We start from the raw sequence: 21,667 nt of genomic DNA on the forward strand, positions 1-21,667 counted from the left end.
GGAGGTCTTTATAGAATGTTTTATATCTTCTCTTTTACTACTGTATAATCTACAGGGTGCATCAAGCTTCTCACACAACCTCCAGTTGGTTGTGACAGCATGAAAAACCAACAAAGGCACTACAGAACTATTTGTGTGACTATCTTTAATTTCAGCATATATGGAAATGATGCTTATATGCAAATTATGAAAAAGGAGGACATATTTATAGGAATGTGGAAGTCTATAGGCTAGTGCTATGCTACCTCTCTTAAGTATTTTAATCAGCATATATCTAGTTATTTAGCCACTGCTGTGTTTATTTTTTGTGTTACATCTACAACGCTTCCTGCTCTTTGTGCCAATTTAAAAACTGTTTCAATAAAAAAAAATAATGCAAAAATATCAAATAAACCACCCTTTAAGGGGAACATTACACAAATTACTGAAACACTGCAGCTCCTGTTTAGTTTATATGAAATAAATGAAATGTGAATATGGCTGAATTTAATTAATTTTATGAAAGTCATACGGATGTCGTCAAACCGGTGTTTCTCACGGTTGGCACCTGTTAGGAATTTGTCCTGACAGGAAATCAGGGTCTCTGTCAGGAAATCTGGAAATCAGGGTCTCTGTCAGGAAATACACTTATAATGAGTACTTGAAAGGTATATTACATCATTCTGAGAGCACATTTTTGAAGTATGTTTCTTACAATGTTTACTGTTTCACCTGGATTTCCTATATGCATTCAAATGCAGTGTACCAATAGTCATCTCTGTGGCTTATGCTTGTGTATGTGCTTGGGAGGTTTCATTGTATATAGGCACAATATACTTGCCATAATTTCTTCAACTTTCCATTAGTGTCAGACATCGGCACTGCACACAATAAGTGGCTGTTTTTGGTGGTCTGGGCAAAATGTGTGGGACAGGATCACATCACTGGTATAGTGGCAGAGTTGCCATCTCGCAGCATTTTTCTTCCTGTCCGGGTTCTTGGCTGTAGCTCCATCTGTGTGGAGTCTGTATGTTCTCCTTATTTCTGTGGAAGTTTTATTATTCAGGTAATCTCATTTTCTCCAGCACCTCAAATACATACCACAGGTGAACTGATATTCTTCCAATTTTCCTATAGAAAGCATGTTGTGTACGTTTTTGTGTGTATGTAAAAAAATATTGGTAGGTGCATACATAAATCTCCTGGGTACAGAAAAGATAAAGCATAAAGTGTATCACAGATCATCTGGAACCTAACAACTTTTTGGGGCCATCACTTCTGGCTGTATAACTGGCTTAGTAAGATCCTCAGCCATGAGCCCCACCTATTCTAAAACTGACCCCACTCAAAGGTGAGTGCAGAGATGTCTATAATTTGTGTGGGGGGTGGGAACTGTGTGGTCATTTTTAAACTTTCGTCCAAAATCACACCTTATGGGTGTGCACAGAATGCCACTGTAGCGGGTCTAGGCCAGTGCACTTTGTAGGAACAACAAGGTGGAAAGAATAACTGTAAGTGTGTCTTTTTTCACTTTTTCTTCAGTAGAAATCGGATGTGTATACATGTGGATATCATCTGGGCATAGGAGAAAGAAGGCATTCTACATATGTACAGCTGACAGCATTAGAGTACAGCAACACATTTCAACCTATTTGCTCTTTCACTTTAATTCTAGTTTGGCTTCAAAGGGGTGCAGAAAAGGTGTCATTTTCTTGGGCTGCAGGTTGAAGAGGCACACTGTGTTGATATTACCATAGCAACTTAACTATATATGACTATGTTCATTTGTCCTTTTACTTTCAACCCAATTTTACACTATATGTGTACATGGAAAATCACTATCTCTTTTATGGTGTTGGGAGGAAGGCGTTCATCCAGATAAGATTTGTGTGTCCTCACAAATATTTTATTCTCATATTTTGGACAATTACTGCTCAGTTTTGTGGTAATTACTGTGTAGTTAGCCTTAAACATCAAACCCTGGACACGACCTAGGTTCTTCCTTGAAAGAAAAAAAAATAATCAGTTTTTTTCCTTGTCGTGATTTTGTTTAGGCCATCATTGGACCAAAGGTTGTAGATAAAAGCTCCGTAATACACCTCAGAGCATTTAGAACCCCATAGCTTCTGGGGGGGGGGGGGGGTTCATGGCTCCCAGACTCCCAGCATAATTACATTCTTTCCTCCACAGTATAGTACAGTCTTGGCCGTTTAGGATGTATTGCAAGAATTTAGAAAAAAGGTGATAACTTAGACTAAGTATGAGGAAAACAAAATAAAAGTACTCTAGTTACTATAAGGGGCAAGTACGGCAGGAAAACAATGAAACATTGAGGTGTATGCCAGGGTGACAATAGAAAGTGGGTGTGGGGAGTACCGTGGGATACATTGACTAAGCAACAATATTATCTAAGGCTATCCACGCAGTCATTGTATATGGGCATTTAAAACCTGGTGCTTCTGGAAATGGCTTGCTAAAATGGATGCTGCTACCCTGAGGCAAGGGGTTTGTTTTCATAATGCAGTGGGCATGGCTTATCTCTCAGGAAATGGCAGGATTCAAAGGTGGCAACCCCACTGCTTCTTAAGCTGTGCAATCTTAGATAAGATAATGAGATTTATGAGAGAGTCGTAAAGCAATAAATCTTCACCTGCTTGTCTGTGATAGACTGGAAACCTAAAAGGCAATACAAATACAGACATTCCTCTTTGGAAAAAAAGAACTATTTAGCTTAACAGTTTAAATTTCAAGACTGGAAAAACTGCTGTAAGTTATACATCTCTGCTGGTACTGACCTGTCGCAATAATTTTATGTGCAGCAGTGATGGGGGGGGGGGGTGTTAAAAAACTGGCTGCTGCAAGTCTTTAATTTAAGTTACTGAGTATTCCCCATTGTGATTTATTACTACACAATACTATGTTTTAATAGAAGTAGTTGCACTGACCATACATTTTAATCTGCATAAATGCATTCAAAATTATATTTCTAGAGCTAAAGGTAAGGATGATCTGTAATGATCCCAGTGTAATTATAAGGGGAAAGAGTACGACTTTTGTGACTTCATGGTATTTCCTGAAAATAATTCTAAGATAGTTTAGTTACAGTGATCACCAATGCCATCTCAAAACATTTACCTGACTTACCCTACACAGTTAGTTTGTTTAGAATGATTAAGGTTGATATGCAGAGCCAGGGCACAACAGAATTTGCTGTATAGGTAAGTGGGTGCTGAAAATACCAAGACGGCAAGACAAAATGCCCATTATTTTCAAATTCCATAAAACACTGTATGCCACAACAAAAGGCTGATGATAATATCAACCCAAAAGTAATTTCTTAGAATGCAAATGTATATTTAAACATAGAGCACAACACGTTGTATGTTAAGCAAGCAACCCCAACAGGGTGTGTGTGTTACTTTGAAAATAATACATGCCAAGACTTGTTATGTGGCCCAATGCTGCAGGCTCCTGGAAAGGTATTATTTATTATTTATTTATTTATTTATTTTACATTTGTTTACCAGGATGGTCTGACTGGGACAGTGCCCATTTTTAGGGGAGGCTGGGGAGAAAAGCTCCAGTCTAAGCCTACATGCAAATTATCACAACAATTAGTAGAAATTAGTCACAAAATTGACAAAAAATGAGTGTTAACACATTTAAAAGATAAAAATGTAAAAACAAAAATATATACAAAGCATTAAATAGAACAAGACTTTAAACACTTGAATATAGACAAATGCTGTTGTTGTCTTTCGGCTTTTCCCGGTTAGGGGTCACCACAGCGGAACTCCGGTCTGCTAATGATTGGCAGTAGATTTTGACAAATGCCGAGGTGCTAGCTCGATGTTCAACCTTCAACGAAGGCACGCCCATTTATGCATGTCTTTTTAACGCCCACCCAACCGCGGGAAGGACATGCAGACTCCACACAGAAGGCACTCCCCGCACTCCAGCCGAGAATCGAACGGGAGAACCTCTTGCTGTGAGGCAACAATGCTACCGCTGCATATATGGCTGAATTTATATATGTGGAGGAACATAACATTAGTTAGGAAATTAAGCAGAGAGAATCACTTAGGCAATGTAGTGCATAGTTAGTTATACTTCTGTGATGAGAGTTGCAGCTAGGAATGTAACTACTTATAGAAAGGTAGTGTTGTTAGAAAGGATATGTTAACAAGAGTTATTATGTACAGCCAAATTGTATAAGTAATGCTAAGTTAATAATTATCCTAGAGTGTTACATGTGCAAACCAGGACTCAATTCCAATTTTTAGCAACAAAGTTAAAGAGAGTTGCCTGCTGTATTGGATATGTCGGTTACTTGGAGTAAGTCTTTGTTAGATGATCGAAGAGTACGAATGTTAGAGTAGGGTTGTAGAAGATTTTTTATGGAAGGTACGTTGCCAGGATTGTGCATTATTTTGTGAGCCATTATTAACTGATTATAGTTCATAATATGAGGTAGTTCCAACCAAGAAAGCTTTTTTAGGCATTGACAGCGATGGGTTGAATGTGTGGAATCTGTTGCAAATTTGGCGATCCTATTATAACATGATTCTAATTTACTTAATTCTGACTTTTTGAGGTTAGTAAGTATGGGGAGTGCATATAAGAGTGAGGAGAGAAGGTGGGTTCTAACTATGGCTATTCTTGCAGCGTCTGTTAAGAATGTTTTGTTTCTATACATTGTTCCCATTTTCTGGTGAATCTTTTTGATTGCATTAGAAATGTGTACGTCAAATTTTAGTCTGTTGTCAATTATGATGCCTAATAGTTTTGTTTGGGAATCTGGGAAAATCCTAGTATTATTACTGGCAGTGATATAAAAGTTACCTAGGAGGTTAGTAGGTTTAAATGGATGAAAGATCATAAGTTCAGTTTTATTAGGGTTGAGAATGAGTTGTGAGTTTGCTAGCCACATTTCAATATCAGAGAAGACTTTTTGTATGACTGTAAGAAGTTGAGATATTGTGGATGCTGCACATATGAGGGTTGAATCATCTGCACATTGTATGATAGATGCTTGAAAGGAGGTAGTATTAAGATCATTTATGAATATGCTGAAGAGGAGGGGCCCTAGGATTGAACCCTGAGGGACTCCAAGTGTAACAGGAAGGAGTGGGGATAGATCTTGCTTCCATTTCACAGCTTGCTGGCGGCTAGATAGATAACTTTGAAACCAGTTAACAGTATCAGGTTGATATTAATATTTTTTTCAGAGTTGACAGTAACTTAGGATGGGAAGCTGTATTGAATGCTTTAGACATGTCCAAAAAGACTGAAGACACTATTTTGTTATCATCTCTGAATTTATTTATAGTATTAGTGAGACTTAGAAGAGCTGTTGTAGTGTTATGATGTGTTCAGAATCCATGCTGTGATGATGAGAGGAGATTATTGTTTATGAGGTGTTTAAGTTGAAAGTGGCTACATCTTTCCAGAATTTTAGAATGTAGTGAAAGTATAGCAATGGGCCGGTAGTTTGTTAGTTCTGTTGAATTAACTCCTTTGTGAAATGGTGTAATAGATGCAATTTTCCAAACAGCTGGGACAGGCAATAACATCTGCTCTTAATTTTAGATATTCTGCTGGCAAATTATCTGCTGCCAGTGAAGTGGGTTTCAACTTCTTTAATAGTTTTGTAATAGTTTGTTTTGGGACTGTCTGAAATGAGAATGCATCTACAATATTGCTTGGATTGTTGGGTGTTGGCATTGTGGAAGACTTGCTATTCTTAATCAGTGCTAAAACACTTTCAGTGAAGAATATGTTAAATTGTTCAGCAATATTGTTTGTGTTATCAGGTAAGTCGGGAGGGGTGGGGGTTTTGGTTTGGCCAGGATGAAGTATGTTACTGATTATGTTCCAGAATTTTTGTGGATTAATTCTGTATTTCCATTGTAAATTAGAATAGTAGTGTTGTTTGTCTAATTTAATTTGATGTTTAGCACTGTTTCTAAGTTGCTGGTAAATTAAACGGTTTTGGAGGGATTTATTTTTAGCCCAAGTTTGCCATGCCTTGTCCCTTTGTTTTACGAGGGTACAAGTCTCATGGGTTAACCATGGTATGTAGTTGGCTTTGACACAAACTGTTCTTGGAGGTGCAAGTCTGTTTAGAATAGTAAGGAAGGTGTCATTGAAGTGTAGCACAGCAGCATCTAAGGGCAGTTGCTTAAGAGGAGTCCAGTCTATTTTTTCAAGAATATTAAGTAGAATCTGTAAGTTAAAAAAGGTTACTGTGATTTCTCAGTAAGTAGGTTCCAAAGTGGTTACTTAAGTGATCTGGGAGACACCCTGCTATTTGATAATACTGGGGGTTAAGAAGCAGTCCAACATAGGTTGTTTATCTGTTTTCTTGTCAATTCTAGTTGGGTGAGATATCATTTTAGTGAAACCATGGAGGTTTAGGTAGTTATGAGGATTGTCAGAGTTACATGTCATCCAGTCTGTGTTAAGGTCTCCTGCAATAATGATTTCCTGTGATATGGGTTTTGTGATATTTTGGAGAATGATTTCGATTGTACTGGAATTGTTTCTTGGAGGGATGTAGATGGCTATTTTACATATATATATATATATATATATATATGGGTCTACTTCATTTGCCCTAACTTTCGATTGCCCGACACCAAATGACCTAAATTTCATTTGACTGACACTTCATTTGACCGACAAGTATTAATGGCAAGTAAATGGGATATGCCCCCTTCCCCACTGTAGTGCGACCCTGGAGTTATAATATAAAGTTAGGGGGGTGTGAGTGGCACAGCCCCCCCAAAGGGGGTGTGGGGGGGCAAAGCCCCCCACTTAATTTCATATTATATTGTTTAGTTTTGCTTTAATATTGCTTATTAAAACAAAAGAAAGTGAAGGGCTTCACCCTCCACACCCCCCATTGTGGGGGGCTGTACCGCCCACCCCCCAACTATATATTCTAACTCCAGGGTCGCACTACAGTGGGAAAGGGGGCATATCCCATTTACTTGCCAATAATACTTGTTGGTCAAATGAAGTGTCGGTCAAATGAAATTTCGGTCAAATGGGGTCGGGCAAATGGGTGTTGGTCAATCGGACGTTAGGGCAAATGAACTAGATCTATATATATATATATATATATATATATATATATATATGTGTTTGTTCTGGTTTAGTTGTAATCTGGTTATGAGTAGCTCTGCATTATTAATGTTAGTAATAATTATGTTTACAGTTTGTAAGTTGATCGTGTTCTTAAAGAGAATTGCTACACCACCTCTCTTCTTTTCTATTCTGTCAGCTCTTAGAATATTGTAACCAGGTGGGGTTATTTCTATGTCTGGTATATGTGGTTTCAACCAGGTTTCAGTAAGGATGGTAATGTCTGGGTTGTAAAGGGAGAGAGTCACATGGAGTTCATGTATTTTATTGAGCATACATCTAAGATTTAGGTTTAGTAGTAGTATTTCAGAACTTTTATGTGGAGTAAGTAGTTTGATTTGCATTGGGGAGTTTAATGAGATCATGCGTTCGGGGACTGGGTTTGGGTGGGTATCACCACTAAGCATAAGTTTGGCTGCTATGTGACTGAGCAACTGAAAAAGTCTGAATAGACTTTTGTGAGTTTTAAAGGAAATATCACAAAGGCTTTCATTTGTAAAGAGTAATCGGTGTTGTTTCACGTCTGTGAGTGTGGTTATAAACAATGATTTGGACACATAAAAGCTATTAGGTGTTCTTAGGGTAGGGCTATTAAACATTGTTGCTTGCTTTATATACTGATTGTCTAGTTGGAAATGGTAAGTGATGAGGTAAGCTGTAATTGTGAGGAATAGAGTTAATACAAGACAATGTACAAACATGATAGTATTTGGTTTTGATAAATTATTTGAAATATGATCAGTATTGAGGGGAGTTAAATTCTTGTTTGTTAAGGTTTTAGTATATTACAATGTCATGTATTTAAGGTTAGGGGTTATGCATGAAATGTTTGGGGTGTTTACAGGGCATGTCTCTATTGACTGCGGTGGTGGTGCTGCGGTAGTGTTGTCGCCTCACAGTTAGACGTTGCCCGTTCGATTCTCAGTTAGAGCATCTTCTATGTGGTGACATGCGTGAATAGGCGTTTCTTCATTGAAGGTTGTGCATTAGACCCGGCAAGCCAGTAAGTAAAAATCTACTGCCAATCATTAGCGGACCGGAGTTCCGTTGTGGCGATCCCTAACCGGGAAAAGCCGAAAGACACAAACAAACAGGGTATGTCTCTATTGGGTAGTCACTTTTATGTGTGTGTGCAAATGTGTTGTAGATAGCTAGTAATCTGTAATGGGAGGGGTTAGTTATAATTAATATAGCAGATTGGACGATGTGAACTTGGTGGGTGTGGTTTGTTTACATTTAAATTACAGGTATGGGGGGCTGGTGGGATATGGGGGCAGGGTGGCAAAAAGAGCGGGATGAGCGAAGATGCAAGCAAAGGCAAGTTTGTGTGTAAGAAAAACAATCGGAATTGACCACAAGTAAGTCATTTCTTAACTATTTATCAGGTGGAAAACAGCATAACCTTATATCTGTAGGCTACTGTGCTCTCAATTAAATTAACAAACACACACAGTATTTGATCAGTTATGGATACTGTTTGCTCACAGAAGGGAATAAAAGAGAAATGGAAGGTGAGTGTGGGCAGGAGCGGCCTTAGGTTAACTGGTGCCCTAGGCAAAAGGGCTCCACAGCGCTCCCCACGACACCACCTGGTGCCCCCATCCTGGTCTACCTACACCAGATAAATAGTGGAAAAGTGCCCCTGTTACAGCGGTGCCCTAGGCCGCTGCCTAGTTGGTCTATGCCTAAGGCTGGCTATGAGTGTGTGTGTGTGGGGGGGGGGCTGCTTACAAGCCAAAGCAGAGTGCACTCCAGGGGATTATGAATATTAGCTCAAAGAGGTAGACACATAAACAAAGTTAACTTTAGCTGTTTGTGTTTGCAGACAGTTCAGACCTGGACTGCGCTTTTCATATAACAATGTATCCACTGGTCGGGTTAAAGATAAAGGTGTTACTGAAGACAATTACTTTGAGTGGTGTTAGGTCTAGAAAAGAAGAGTACAGAGAGAAGTGATCTCTTTTGAGATGTTAAAGATACATTATAAAGACTATAAAACAAAGTTTGTAAATAGCTACTGCATACAGGAAAATACGTCTTGAATCAGTTACTAGTATATGCAGATACTGAGCCAGTTGGATAACACATTTGAGAGAACGGACTTCAGCTAACAGGTATGCAGTCGCAGATAAAAATATAATGAGCAGCACACACATTTGAGAGAACGGACTTCAGCTAACAGGTATGCAGTCGCAGATAAAAATATAATGAGCAGCACTCTGTCCTGGGTCTCTCATGTGATTCTATGCACCACTTACACCACAATTATATAGATATAATTAGACACCAGTACGAGCTGTCTACGCACAACATATGTACGGGGATACTATTAGTTTACAAGGTGTAACTATGCAAATAGCACATACAAATATACTAAAGAACTTTTGTTTTTACACAGAAACACACACCCTAGAGGGCATTATTGTGCTTGAGATTGGGCTGACTGTAAAATTGTTGTGTTTTACTTAGTTGTTTTTTTTATTACTGTATTTTTTCTATATCTTTTATGTAAAATAGTTCCTTCACCTAATGTTTCAAGCTTGCTGTGGTATATGTCAGTGGTGTTTGTGGAAGCATTTTACATCAAAATAGAGCATTTTCAAAAAATTTACAGTTGTTGCTAATCACTGGAAACTTAGGTTATTAAATAATGACATACATTTGAGTTTCCAACTGTATTTCCCTCAGAAAATGCTTACTAACACAAATCCTCTTATTCAAGCAATTTTTGAATTTTGTAAGAGCAGTACTTAAAATCTGTTCCTATTGTTGAGCCTAAGTTACCTCTTTATTTTAGACTTTAGATTTCTTGAGCTAAAATGTCAAGAGGTCTGCATATCTCTTAGCTGCTACTGCTCAATCAGTCTCACTCTCTCTGTCTCTCACACACGCATATACACACACACACACACACACACACACACACACACACACACACACACACACACACACACACACACACACACACACACACCTGTTTTCATGCACGTATACACTTAGAGACACAAACAAAAACATGTGCACACACTTTTCTTTCTTATGTTTCTTTTAATTTTACATTTGCTAAACTGCAAAAGTGCTATTTAGTGAGCATAAAATAATGGCTTGATTCAGCTCACTCTGACTTTCATGCACACATACACTCACACACTCACTTTTCTATTTTTTTTAATTTTACAATCACTAAACAGCAAAAGCTCTGTACCTGTAAATTAACACCCAACTGGAGAACATTTCTTCTGCAGTCGGAGTGGAGATGTTCTAGTCATCCATTCTCTAATGTCAGTCAATGCCATGCGTTATGTAAGATGAGCACAAGGTGACGCTATGGAATTCTCCCACACAAAGTATGACATTATCACACAATACCAGACACTCTAGCATCCTTTACTGTTACTATAAAATGTCCTGTGGTATGAATTTTCCCACCACTTTTAATGTACAATTGCATTATTTTTTTCATATTTCAATTCCTTTTACTTAAATAGTTATTTAAGGTATTTTGTTGCTGTACATTTATGAAAACATACTGCAGTTATAATACTTTTCTCGTGCTTTTAATATGTAGCCAAGAGTCAGGCAGCAGCACAAATAAAGAAAGGGGAATTCAGAAAATAATACTGCTCATTGGCTATTTTGCCAACACTATTTCAAAGGGTTTTAAAACAGGTTAAAAGGTAATGCTTTTTGTTCAAGTAGAATACAGCTGTGATAGGGCAGGATCACCATTTAATTACAGGACACACGGATGCACTCAGGCAAACCTCATGTACTTACCTGTCAGTTGGCAGATCACACATTAACCTCCTGACATGTCTTTGAGATGGGGAAAGTCAACAGAGCAGCTGGTGGAAACCAACTTAGACAAAGGCTTATCAGTTGCTGAAAAGTGAAGCTGCGGTTGTTAGGCCTTGTAAGACAGACGTTTCAGTGAATACAGACTGACATTTTTAGATAATCACAGTAAGAACAGGGTGAGTGTATCTTGTCACCCAATGGATGTAAGATAGAGAGGCAGTTATGGACAGGGTGTCAGTGCACCAGAGGATGCTGGGAGAAATAACAGTATGATGCTGCATTTCACATCCCACTCATGTATGAGGTAAATTTAAAGGAGGGACTCCTTACTGTGTCCAGGATTCAAGAATTTTGAAGGTGGTTAGGTAATTCTTAGAAAGTTAGTAGGGTTTGAGAGTTAGAGATGAACAGATCATCTACATAAGACAACATTTTGTTTAATTTGGATGAGGCTGGGTATGCTGATTACATAAAAGTGAAAAGGTTACACTGTGTCTGAGGACAAAACAGTCACTTTGTACTAAAATTACATCACCGTTGCAGCAGGTATCTATTCAGATAGCGGCCGACCAGCACTTGCGAATTGCTTCGGGCTCCTTCTCAGCAAGAAAGACTCATGTAATGGCGTCGGCTGCCTGTTATATATCCCTGACGACCTGACGTCATGGAAGAAGTGACAGCATCTGAAGCACAAATCCCAAGAATCTGACATTCGGGCCGACTGAGGGCTACCTGCAGGCAGATAACCCAAGTGTGATGACTGCAACAGTGAAACACAAAGAACATCTTTAACTTGTTGAAAAATACACCATGCTGAATGCCTGCCAAAAAAAAAAAGAATCTTGAACAAGTTTTATATATTCCTGCAGATACTGAAATGTGGTTCATCATAATATGCATTACAATATTACCTGTAGGCTTGCTTAGGAATATTATCTTTGTTCATAGGTAGGTACTAGGCTATCGGCCCAAGGGCCTACGTAAGCCTAGCCAACAAGGTTCCCTGGCTTATGCCACCCAATAAAGTTATTTTCCTGTGCCACTGTCGAGCAGAGACAAAGAAGTGATCCCTGGGGTGTATTTCCTATTTCCCATGCACTCATCAAGATTTTTCTTCAAGAGTGCTAATGAAGAACTTTGCTTGACATAGATGGGTAACCTGTTCCAGAGTATGGGAAGTCTCTGGGACAGGAATCTATCCCTCCAGCATGTCCTGTTTATTCTGGTGACAATGTTTAGGTCCCTAGAGCCGTGTAGCTTGGAGGGATTGGGATTTCTTTGTATAAACCAATAAAATGAAATTCAAGGTGCTGTTCAGGAATGGGAGATAGTTTTTAGCTGAAACTAAAAGTGTAAGTAAACTCAGAAACTAATATATTTGAGATATGTTGGTCTTTACATAATTGTCATATTTGGACTGAATTAAACACATTGGTCTCAAATGATTTTACTTATACTGCTGATATTTACATTTGAGATGTCAAAACTTCATGAAAGAGGACAGAAAAAGTGAACTGCTTTTATTCTATAAGCTGCTTATTCTATTTAAAAAAATAGTATGCTAATTTAAATATGGTATTTTAACTGAAACACAAAAGGTAGAGTAAGAAAAATAATTCTTATGGTCAGAATTATTCTAGTCTTCAGAAAATTGGGTTATCTGTGTTTTCATGCTTAGGTAACACAGCTTAAAGACCTCTGTGAAAACTGTGCACTTTTTTTTTTCTTGGCAAAGGAGGGCAGCATTTTCCTGGAGTATCCTGGTAGCTTATATATTTTGTTATATGAAAAGGATATTATGTTGGATAACCCAGAGGAAAAGCAGTCAAGTATGGATGACTAATGTTAAATAGAGGTCAAGTCATCAATCCAGCAGTTTAAGTTCCGCAGAAAAAAGCCTTTATTGTAAAATATTGGTGATCTTCATTCTTCTTCAAGATATTTAATCAATGATAGTTTATACAGTATATAATATGCTGTTGTCAAGAATATATACACTGCAATGCATTTAATGAAAATAAAACAGCATTAATGTAATGCATTTTTATATATTTATTTCTTGAAGGTAAATTTCAAATCTGAAAACAATTCTCAGGTGATTGAATGCATATGTTGAAAAGGTACATTTGGGAAATATTTTAGTTAATCAAAAATCAACCCTTCTTAATATTATTAAACTCTGGTGGGGAAATTTTAATTTATATTTACAAAATGTTTAATATATTTTAGAATTATTCATTAAATGGCAGTACAGAAGAGATTCTCTGCTGGAATGAATATGACTGACAAGTGAGAACACACATGTTCAAAAAACAAATTAGAAATCATTTACAAAACCACTGGCTATGCCCATGCTCCAATCCTGACTGAGCTCAGCAAAGATTTTACTTCTTTCCAGTCCCCTCCCTTTCACTTCTACTGATTATTCTTAACTTCTGATTGATCCCTCTACTGATCAACCTGCTTATTTTCTCTTCCTTCTTTTCTTTCACACTTCCTATATCTTCCTGCTTCATGCTATATGACTACATTCTTGTCATCTTTTCTTCTCTTACTCACTTACTGGTTACTTCTATGCTAATCTATGTCCTAAATACTAGTGCCAGGCACAACTTGTACTTTTCTACTTTGTGCATACTTCATTTCTGTTACTAACTCTCCATATGTCACTATTTTTCTCAAATCCTCTTCTTTCCGTGACAGTCTCACTCTAGCAATTAATTCTTTTTAATATTGCCTCCCCACTGCTATCTCTTGTTTTACTACCTCTGCATTTTTTTAAACTACATAATAACCGTTCCTTTATCTGCTTTCATATTTTACACTGTTTGTTTAATTGTTGTTTGCTTTTTGTCTTTGATTGATTGTTTTTGATTCATTGATTGTTTTGTACTGTAAAGTTAATAGTATGATAATGGAGCTTTTCTCCTCGGGCCTCTGCTGAAAATGGACATGTATCCAGCCAGACTAGCCCGGTTAACAAATGTAAAATAAAAATAAAATAAAATAAATGTAGACTACAAATATCTGCAAAAACACTGTTCTGACTTCATAAACAAAATGTTAACAGACACATGCCTTACATACATACTGATGCATTTAACTTCAGATGTTCTTGCAGGTCATGTGAGAAATAAACATAGTATTTACTCATACACATTGGAATATAAGTAAAGTAACAGGATGACAAATATATGGATTCAGGTTTGATATTGTGAACACAGTAACTGGTATGCCTGATATCTGCTGCAACAGGAAGTCTAAATAATTAAATTCCTGAACACATTAATACCGTGAACTTCAATACTGCTGGATGCAAACTCATTGAGAGAGGGAGTTTACTCCATATCTCAAAGACTTCCCAATCTATGGAATAAACTCCCTGTTTCAATTAAATTCATCCCATTGATTCATATCTTAAAGAAACTTAAGAAAGAATGTTGTACTATCAAAGTAACTAAACTTGTCTAGGAAATTTTTATTAAGCAAACATGAATATCCTCAAAATGTAACTATTAACTAATCTTGGAGAGCACAGTTCCTACCACTTTAACTGCCCAAGAAAGACATTATTTCCAATTAATAAGTATTGCTTTTGTAACCTGCAGATGTTATATTTTCTATCACAATTGAAAATTCATCAGAAACAATTAACTTGTCAAAGACAGCCAAAGGTGTCTACCTTAGTTTATGTTTTGAAACTTAAATATACTGTCAACTAAAATCCTTCCTACGAAAACCTGAATTGTTTGTAAATGACTAAAATTAGGCACCAAAAAAAAAAAAAAAGGTTTCCATTAGGGATACCCAATGAGTTACAATGTCATTAGTTTTGTTTGTGTGTGTGTGTGTGTGTGTGTGTGTGTGTGTGTGTGTGTGTGTGTGTGTGTGTGTGTGTGTGCGCATGTGTTTATATAAATATGTATGTGTCTACTTCAAAAGATCGAAATACCACTTAGCCAAAACCCAGATAACTGAGACAAAAAGGCCAACAGCACAAGAACTGTGACTTTTCGGAACACTGACTTACCACTCCAGGTAAGTAAAATGTTTGGCCATCATTAAAAACAAATGAAAGTGAACGAAAGCAAACCCACCAATGCACACCCTACATCCCTAAATAAATATACCGACTCCAAGATCACACTACTGCAGGGTAAGGGACAAACTTTGACAGGATGCCCAAGCGTTTACTTACTTGGAGTGGTGAGTCAGTGTTCCAGGATGTTTGTGTTATCATGCTGTCTGTCTTTTCGTCTCCGTTATCTGAATTTTGGGTATATATATATATATATATATATATATATATATATATATATATATATATAAATATACATATATAAAACAAGTCCAATTGGTGTGAAGGTCAAGACAGCACATAGGGGGTACAGCACTTTTATTTAATGGTTTAAGAGATCACAGCTTCATGATCAGTGACCTTTTCTCCACTACAAAATGAAGCATGGCCATTGGAGATGTACGCTTGTAAGCTCCATTAACAGACTCTTATCAGAACTCTGTTAACCTTCTTCTGCAGTATTCTTAAAGCCATGTACCCACTGACTTTGTCTTCAGTATAACTGTCACACAGTGTCATTTTTCAAATAAACAAAAGTTACTTTCTGTTATAGATTAATGTTTACATAATGTTTACAAAATATGATTCCATGTGCTGTATGTTCCAGGATACTGATCTGGATGAAACAACTAAACAAGCAGTCAAGTATATATCTAGAGACAGCAAAGGATATGTTCATGCTAGTTTACCAGATATTGTTTTGAAGAATCAGTCCACTGAAGGAACATCTTTACATAGGTTTACATGCTTCCCTGATGGTTCAGTTTATCATATAGCGCTTTACAGCACATTTGAACTGTAATTAATAACATCTATCCATCATACGTACAGCAGCATAGCATTTAGCATTCAATGAGCATTAACAATTACAACATCACCTAAGCATGAAAAACTACACACAATGATGTGTTTACTTATATGTTCTTATAGAACTCTTTGCATGCTTTGTAATACTGGTTTATTTTTGATGGAACTAATATATATTGTACATTACACTCTGCTTGATTGTAAATTGCACTGTGCGTGTTCACTAGAATATATATATATATATATATATATATATATATATATATATATATATATACATTTTTCTGTGTAATTAGTCTGAACTACACTGTTATTGCATATATTTTTTTTTTTTTGTGAAATGTATTGTATTTTACCTGGGCTGATCAGTGTACTACCAGTTATCAAATATAAATAAGTAAATTATTTTTGCACCTTAATATGTCAATTTCCTCACTAAAGCATGCAGGTTTAGTAAATGTTTCTTTTTACAAAGCCTATACAACATTTGAAATGCTAGGGTCACATAGTGTAAATAATTTAAACTTACATCCATGAATTCTGAATTGGCTTTAGGACCATTTGTTTCATTTAGTATCTTGATTGCCACAGGAATCTTCACAGTTTCTCCTTCAGGAACCCAGACACCCTAATATCAAAATAAGATGATTAAACAGCTGAAACAGGATGCTTAAGGATCTGTATAAATAAAAATAAAAGGAACTCACAGCATCAGAATGCTGTATTGTTAATAAGGACTAAGGCAAACACACACACACACACACACACACACACACACACACACACACACTCCTCTGTCACTCATACAATAGACACAAAGTAGAACCTCTTTAATTTTTAAGTGATTAATTCTGACAAGAAGTCATGTGTCTTATTTAAGTGTTAGGGATTTTTTCCTCATTTGTCTGAAGACGTTTTACTCAATGTAGTAAAATGAAAGCGCTTACTACAATAAATTGCTTCCTGGTGGATTAACTTTGAGCTAGCAGCGTTTATTTTGCTTTACTTATACAATAGACACAAAGTAGAACCTACAGTAGAATGAATGAGACCAGGATTGTGCTTGTCATATAAGGGACTGATAGAGATAAATGAGATAGAGATATTTCCATTCTCTGGAATACACTTCCTCTTCAGATATATTATCTTCCTTTAAGAAAGAATTAAACAATTGGATGAGAATTCATAAATTAACTTCTGGTATGACTGGTCTATCACTCTGTGAAAAAAAGAAAAGCATAAATGACCACATAACTCAGTTGCATTGTATGTCCTATGACTGCATGATTTTATTCTAGGAAATGAAATCAGCAGGTAAGCATGAATTTATATATGTAGCTTTTACCTGCAACTCTCAACTTATTTGTTTTAAGACTTCCAGACATATATTTCCAGATATACTTTAAGTATTTTTGTTTTTTTAAATAAATGACACATCTTTACTATATAGAAAGGGTATGGATGGAATCAGCTGACCCCCTACATCTTCATGAAATGTTACTTAAGCTGTAAAATCTTTTGTGCCCCCTCTGAAACAGAGAAACTACACTCTCTTATACTCCTGATACTGTCTCTAGTAGAAGCTTCCAGGCTAATATCCAAATGAGGCCTCTTTCTCTGTAGAAGACCAGAAATAATGGGGGCGTAGGTCAAAATCAGTGGAAATTTTGAGATATTTCTCTAATGCATTTAGAAAGTTATTAGAGTAAGACGTTTTGTATTAACATGCATTTCTTTCAACAACGGGAAGAATGAAACTGAGATCACTGGCATTATTTAGTGACTGTGTTCTCTGTGACTTAAAACAAAATCAAAAAGTTTATTAAAGACAGGGCAAAAGAATAAGGAAGGATAAAACACAGTTGTGAGGTATGGTTCTACCTTGTGCAGATCTTTGTCTGCCCAGTCCTGCAATGAAACACAGCATACGACTGAATAAAAAAATGATAAAAATCCAAAAGCGATTTAAAAATGTTTATTTACATCTGCCAAATGTTTCATTTATCTCCATCTTTCCACTGTAGAGCATTCCATATTTATTTTATGTGAGATTATTTCAGAACACACTATTTCAAACAGTGAAACAGACGTTATAATGAGAACTCACTTCTCCTGTATGTTAACATACATTTGATATGGTAGCATTTCTCATTCTTCAAAACAATCACTTCGCAAATAATGAAACAATCTTGGAGTAAAAAATACCTGGAACAGTTAAGTAATTTACTAAGAATGTATATTGAATTAACTGAGAAACAAATGCAAGTCTTACAATCGATGGCATACAAAAGAGGCATAAAGCCACCTATGTGAGACTCCTTCTGAAGAAGTAGTTTAGTATTATTTATTTTAATCTCTGACTATTGACTTATCAGAGGAATGCCCTACAGATCATAACATTAGCCAGACAAAATAACCCCTTCTTATATGATATAGATGTAAAACTGTAACTATTATCCTTATATATTTAAATAATCTTTTCATAAGACTTAATTCACAAATAACTGAATTATACTTAAGCAGCTCTAAATGTATTAGGAACTTCGGGATACTTAAGTATATTATGAGCTAGTCTGACTGCAAACATCATAGGGCTGTGGCAATTATGCCAGCAGCTGAGAGGTATGTTCACCATTTCTTTTAATTCTTCCTCCTACACATCACTTCAGAGGGTCTGCTCTTCATTACCGTCTGCTTTTTCTGCTTCTGCTTCTCCCTCTTTTTTAACTAAACTTCTTTTGTTAGGTTGCAAGCTAAACTGTTCCTCTCTTATCTCTGCTCTCTTTTAAACATTACTAGGCCCCGTGCCTCTGTTCAAACTAATGATTTTATTTTTATTTATTTAACATTTGTGTACTGGGAAAGTCTGACTTGGAATGAAACCAATTTTCAGTGGGGCCCCGGAGAGAAATGCTCCTGATGTATGTCTTTGAAACATGGGAGGAAACTGGAGCACCCGGAGGAAACCCACACGAATGCAGGGAGGACATGCAGACTCACTCTGCACAGAAGGCACCCCAGCAGAGAATCGAACTGGACAGCCTCTTGTTGTGAGGTGACAATGCTACCGCTGCACCACTGTGCCATCCATGATAAAAATATCAAAAAGCTGAATGTCTCATCAGGAGGTAATTCTAAGATTTTTCATTTTCTAGTTCTATTTTGCGAATCACCAAATAATTGCTGCCAATACAAAACTTGATATCTTAGAAAACGTTATTCATCTTCTGTTAGACCATTTTATTAACTTTCTCCTTTCACTCAACTCAGTGATGCACATTTTGTTGTACCATTTTCACAGACGTTTTCAATCATTGTCCCAATTTGTAGAGCGGGGTTTTGAAATAAAATTGGAAATTGTTTGCTAACCAGTTTAACATCTATTTTCAGTAAGTGTTTTGAAAGATGTTTGTCTTTTATTTTGAAAATGATCAGATTATACAGGTTTATGCACACATTAATCAATGTGATTTTATAAAGGGATGCTCTGTTTTATCTTATATAACACACTTCTCTGAGCCAGTTAGTAAAGCAGGAACACACAATAAGACTCCAAAAGAACAAGAAATGCAGCCAAAGACAGGACCTCAAATAGAAGCAGCTCTCTTTATTGGATACAACCACAAGAAACATTCTTATTTTTGGAGTCCAGTTAGTAAAGCTCCAGATTCAAGGTTGGACATAACAATGATTTATCTGGATAAAAGCTAAGGCATTTGATTGTCTACCTCCCAATATTGTTATTAGCTGCTTAGCTTCTTTAGGTGAGAAGCCCTGCATGGTTAAATGGATTCAGTCACAAGTACTGTGAAGGACACAAAGAGCCATACTCTAATTACATAAATCTGATTAGAATGCATTACACTCTGGTATCCCTCAAAGTTCAGGATTGGATTCCGTACTGTCCGACCTTGTCTTTTCCTTTGTTTCTTTCTCAGTGAGGCACTGGTTAGCAAATTATGTTTATCACATAAAAAGTGATACTCTCACAACTTATAAGAAAGGTATTTATTATTTAAATAGTTATTTATTCATTGTTTCTGACTGGTTAAATAATCAAGGACTCATCTTAAATCACAATAAATGTAAGGCGATGGCTTAGGTAACTACTAGACTTTCTCCTTCTATTTAACTGAAAACTGAACCTTTGTCTATAAAGGACTTGCAAATATTGGCAAATAAAATCTGTACTTTAGGAACAATGTAGAACTTGTCAGAATCAGAAGTCTGAGGTTCATAGGACTCATTTATAAATGTGTATCTTCCAGTTCCCTGGATCTATGTCTAGGTATGTACCTTACATGTACTACAACAGTCATTGAATACAATCCATTATTCTGTCTATAACCTGTGGATGATCTATTGGCATTGGACTGCATCCAAAGAAAATTCACTAGAAGGATTCTTGCATGTAAGGGCATGTCTTTCCCTGAATGTTTCAAAGTCATTTGTAATTATTCAATCACATATCATTTCTAAGGCACAGACTTTCTCTAGCATTTAGAGTTCAAAACAACCAAGGGTTCAGGTTATTTATGGATCTTGATTTTATGGAGAACACTATGCATCTCTGTAGAGATGATGTTATAAACAGAATTTAAATGTATACAGCAACAGGGAGGAGTAGGTTTATTTGACTATCTTTAGCCATAAATTGGAAGAAACTCCCCCTTATTTATTAGATAATGGAACTTGCTAAATTCTTTTGAAAAGGTCAGTAGACATATGGGTTTGTCTGTCTGTTAGACTTGATGTAGTTAATGTTCTAAAATGGCCACTTGGCCCAAATACAGGAAATTATGAAACCATGAAACCAGAAGTGATGTAGCTGGAAATAAAGTCCATAAATTTCTGCTGTTATGGCAACATTGATTTTTTTTCTTACTGACATTATTCTTAAGTCATCTCTGTTGACTTTAGGAAACTAATATCAACATCAATAGGTTCCACATATGTATTAACAGTTTTTTAATCAGTGTGACTTGTACACTGGTTTTAGGAACTGTCATACTATGTGAATGGGCTTCTGTATTTTTGTGTGTGTGTGTGTGTGTATGTGTGTGTGTGTGTGTGTGTGTGTGTGTGTGTGAGTGTTTTCAATGTTCCCCTGCCTTACAGTGTGCGTAAATGTCAACATAGGAAAGAAGCTCTGTCAGGCATCCAAAGGCCTTCCCAAATTTCACCACTCAGACAACCGTGCAGATTTTCGCAGAATGTCCAGATTTTTGCCTCATATTTTTGGTCTATTTTTCATAAAATTGTTGTTTTCTGGCAAACTAGTTACAAATCATTAAAGGCTGAAGTTAGAAAATAATGACGGACATTTGAGTTTCAGACTTCATACCCTTCAGAAAATGCACGCTGTTGCAAAACCTAAGTTTGTAAGAGCAATATTTAAAAATTGTCCCACTTTTATATATGGATTTGTCCAGATTTCTTGCTCTAAGAGGTTGAGAGGTATGCCTCTAGCAAGGATCTGCTGGCAGTCCCAGTTTGTCCCCAGTCTGCTGCAAATACTTTTATTTCTGCTTACTCACAGCAGTTTTGGAAAAGATGTGATCATCCCATGCAGAAACAATTGTTGGTATTTAGAATTCTGATTCCTGAGCCCTTCAGATTAACCAAAAGCACCTCAGCTGCTAATCAACCTTTAATCATGATCATCATAGGTGGAGCACAGCTGCTAATCAACCTTTTATCACAATCACCATAGGTGGAGCACAGCTGCTAATCAACCTTTTATCACAATCACCATAGATGGAGCCCAGCTGCTAATCAACCTTTTATCATGATCACCATAGGTGGAGCACAGCTGCTAATCAACCTTTTATCATGATCACCATAGGTGGAGCACAGCTG

General features: G+C 36.6%; 1 protein-coding gene across 2 annotated transcripts in view; it reads right to left on the reverse strand.

Moving 5' to 3' along the window:
- ERBB4 (erb-b2 receptor tyrosine kinase 4) overlaps nt 1–21,667 on the reverse strand; it is a 4,056,904-nt gene that overhangs the window by 806,055 nt on the left and 3,229,182 nt on the right. For both annotated transcript variants that reach the window (XM_044075709.1, XM_044075708.1), the window contains exon 19: nt 16,338–16,436. In XM_044075709.1, coding sequence (XP_043931644.1) covers nt 16,338–16,436 — 99 coding nt within the window. The remainder of the gene's footprint in view (nt 1–16,337; nt 16,437–21,667) is intronic.

Source organism: Protopterus annectens, chromosome 6.part1 (genome assembly GCF_019279795.1).
Source record: "Protopterus annectens isolate FY-2018-M chromosome 6.part1, PAN1.0, whole genome shotgun sequence".
In the NCBI taxonomy this organism is placed as follows: domain Eukaryota; kingdom Metazoa; phylum Chordata; order Ceratodontiformes; family Protopteridae; genus Protopterus; species Protopterus annectens.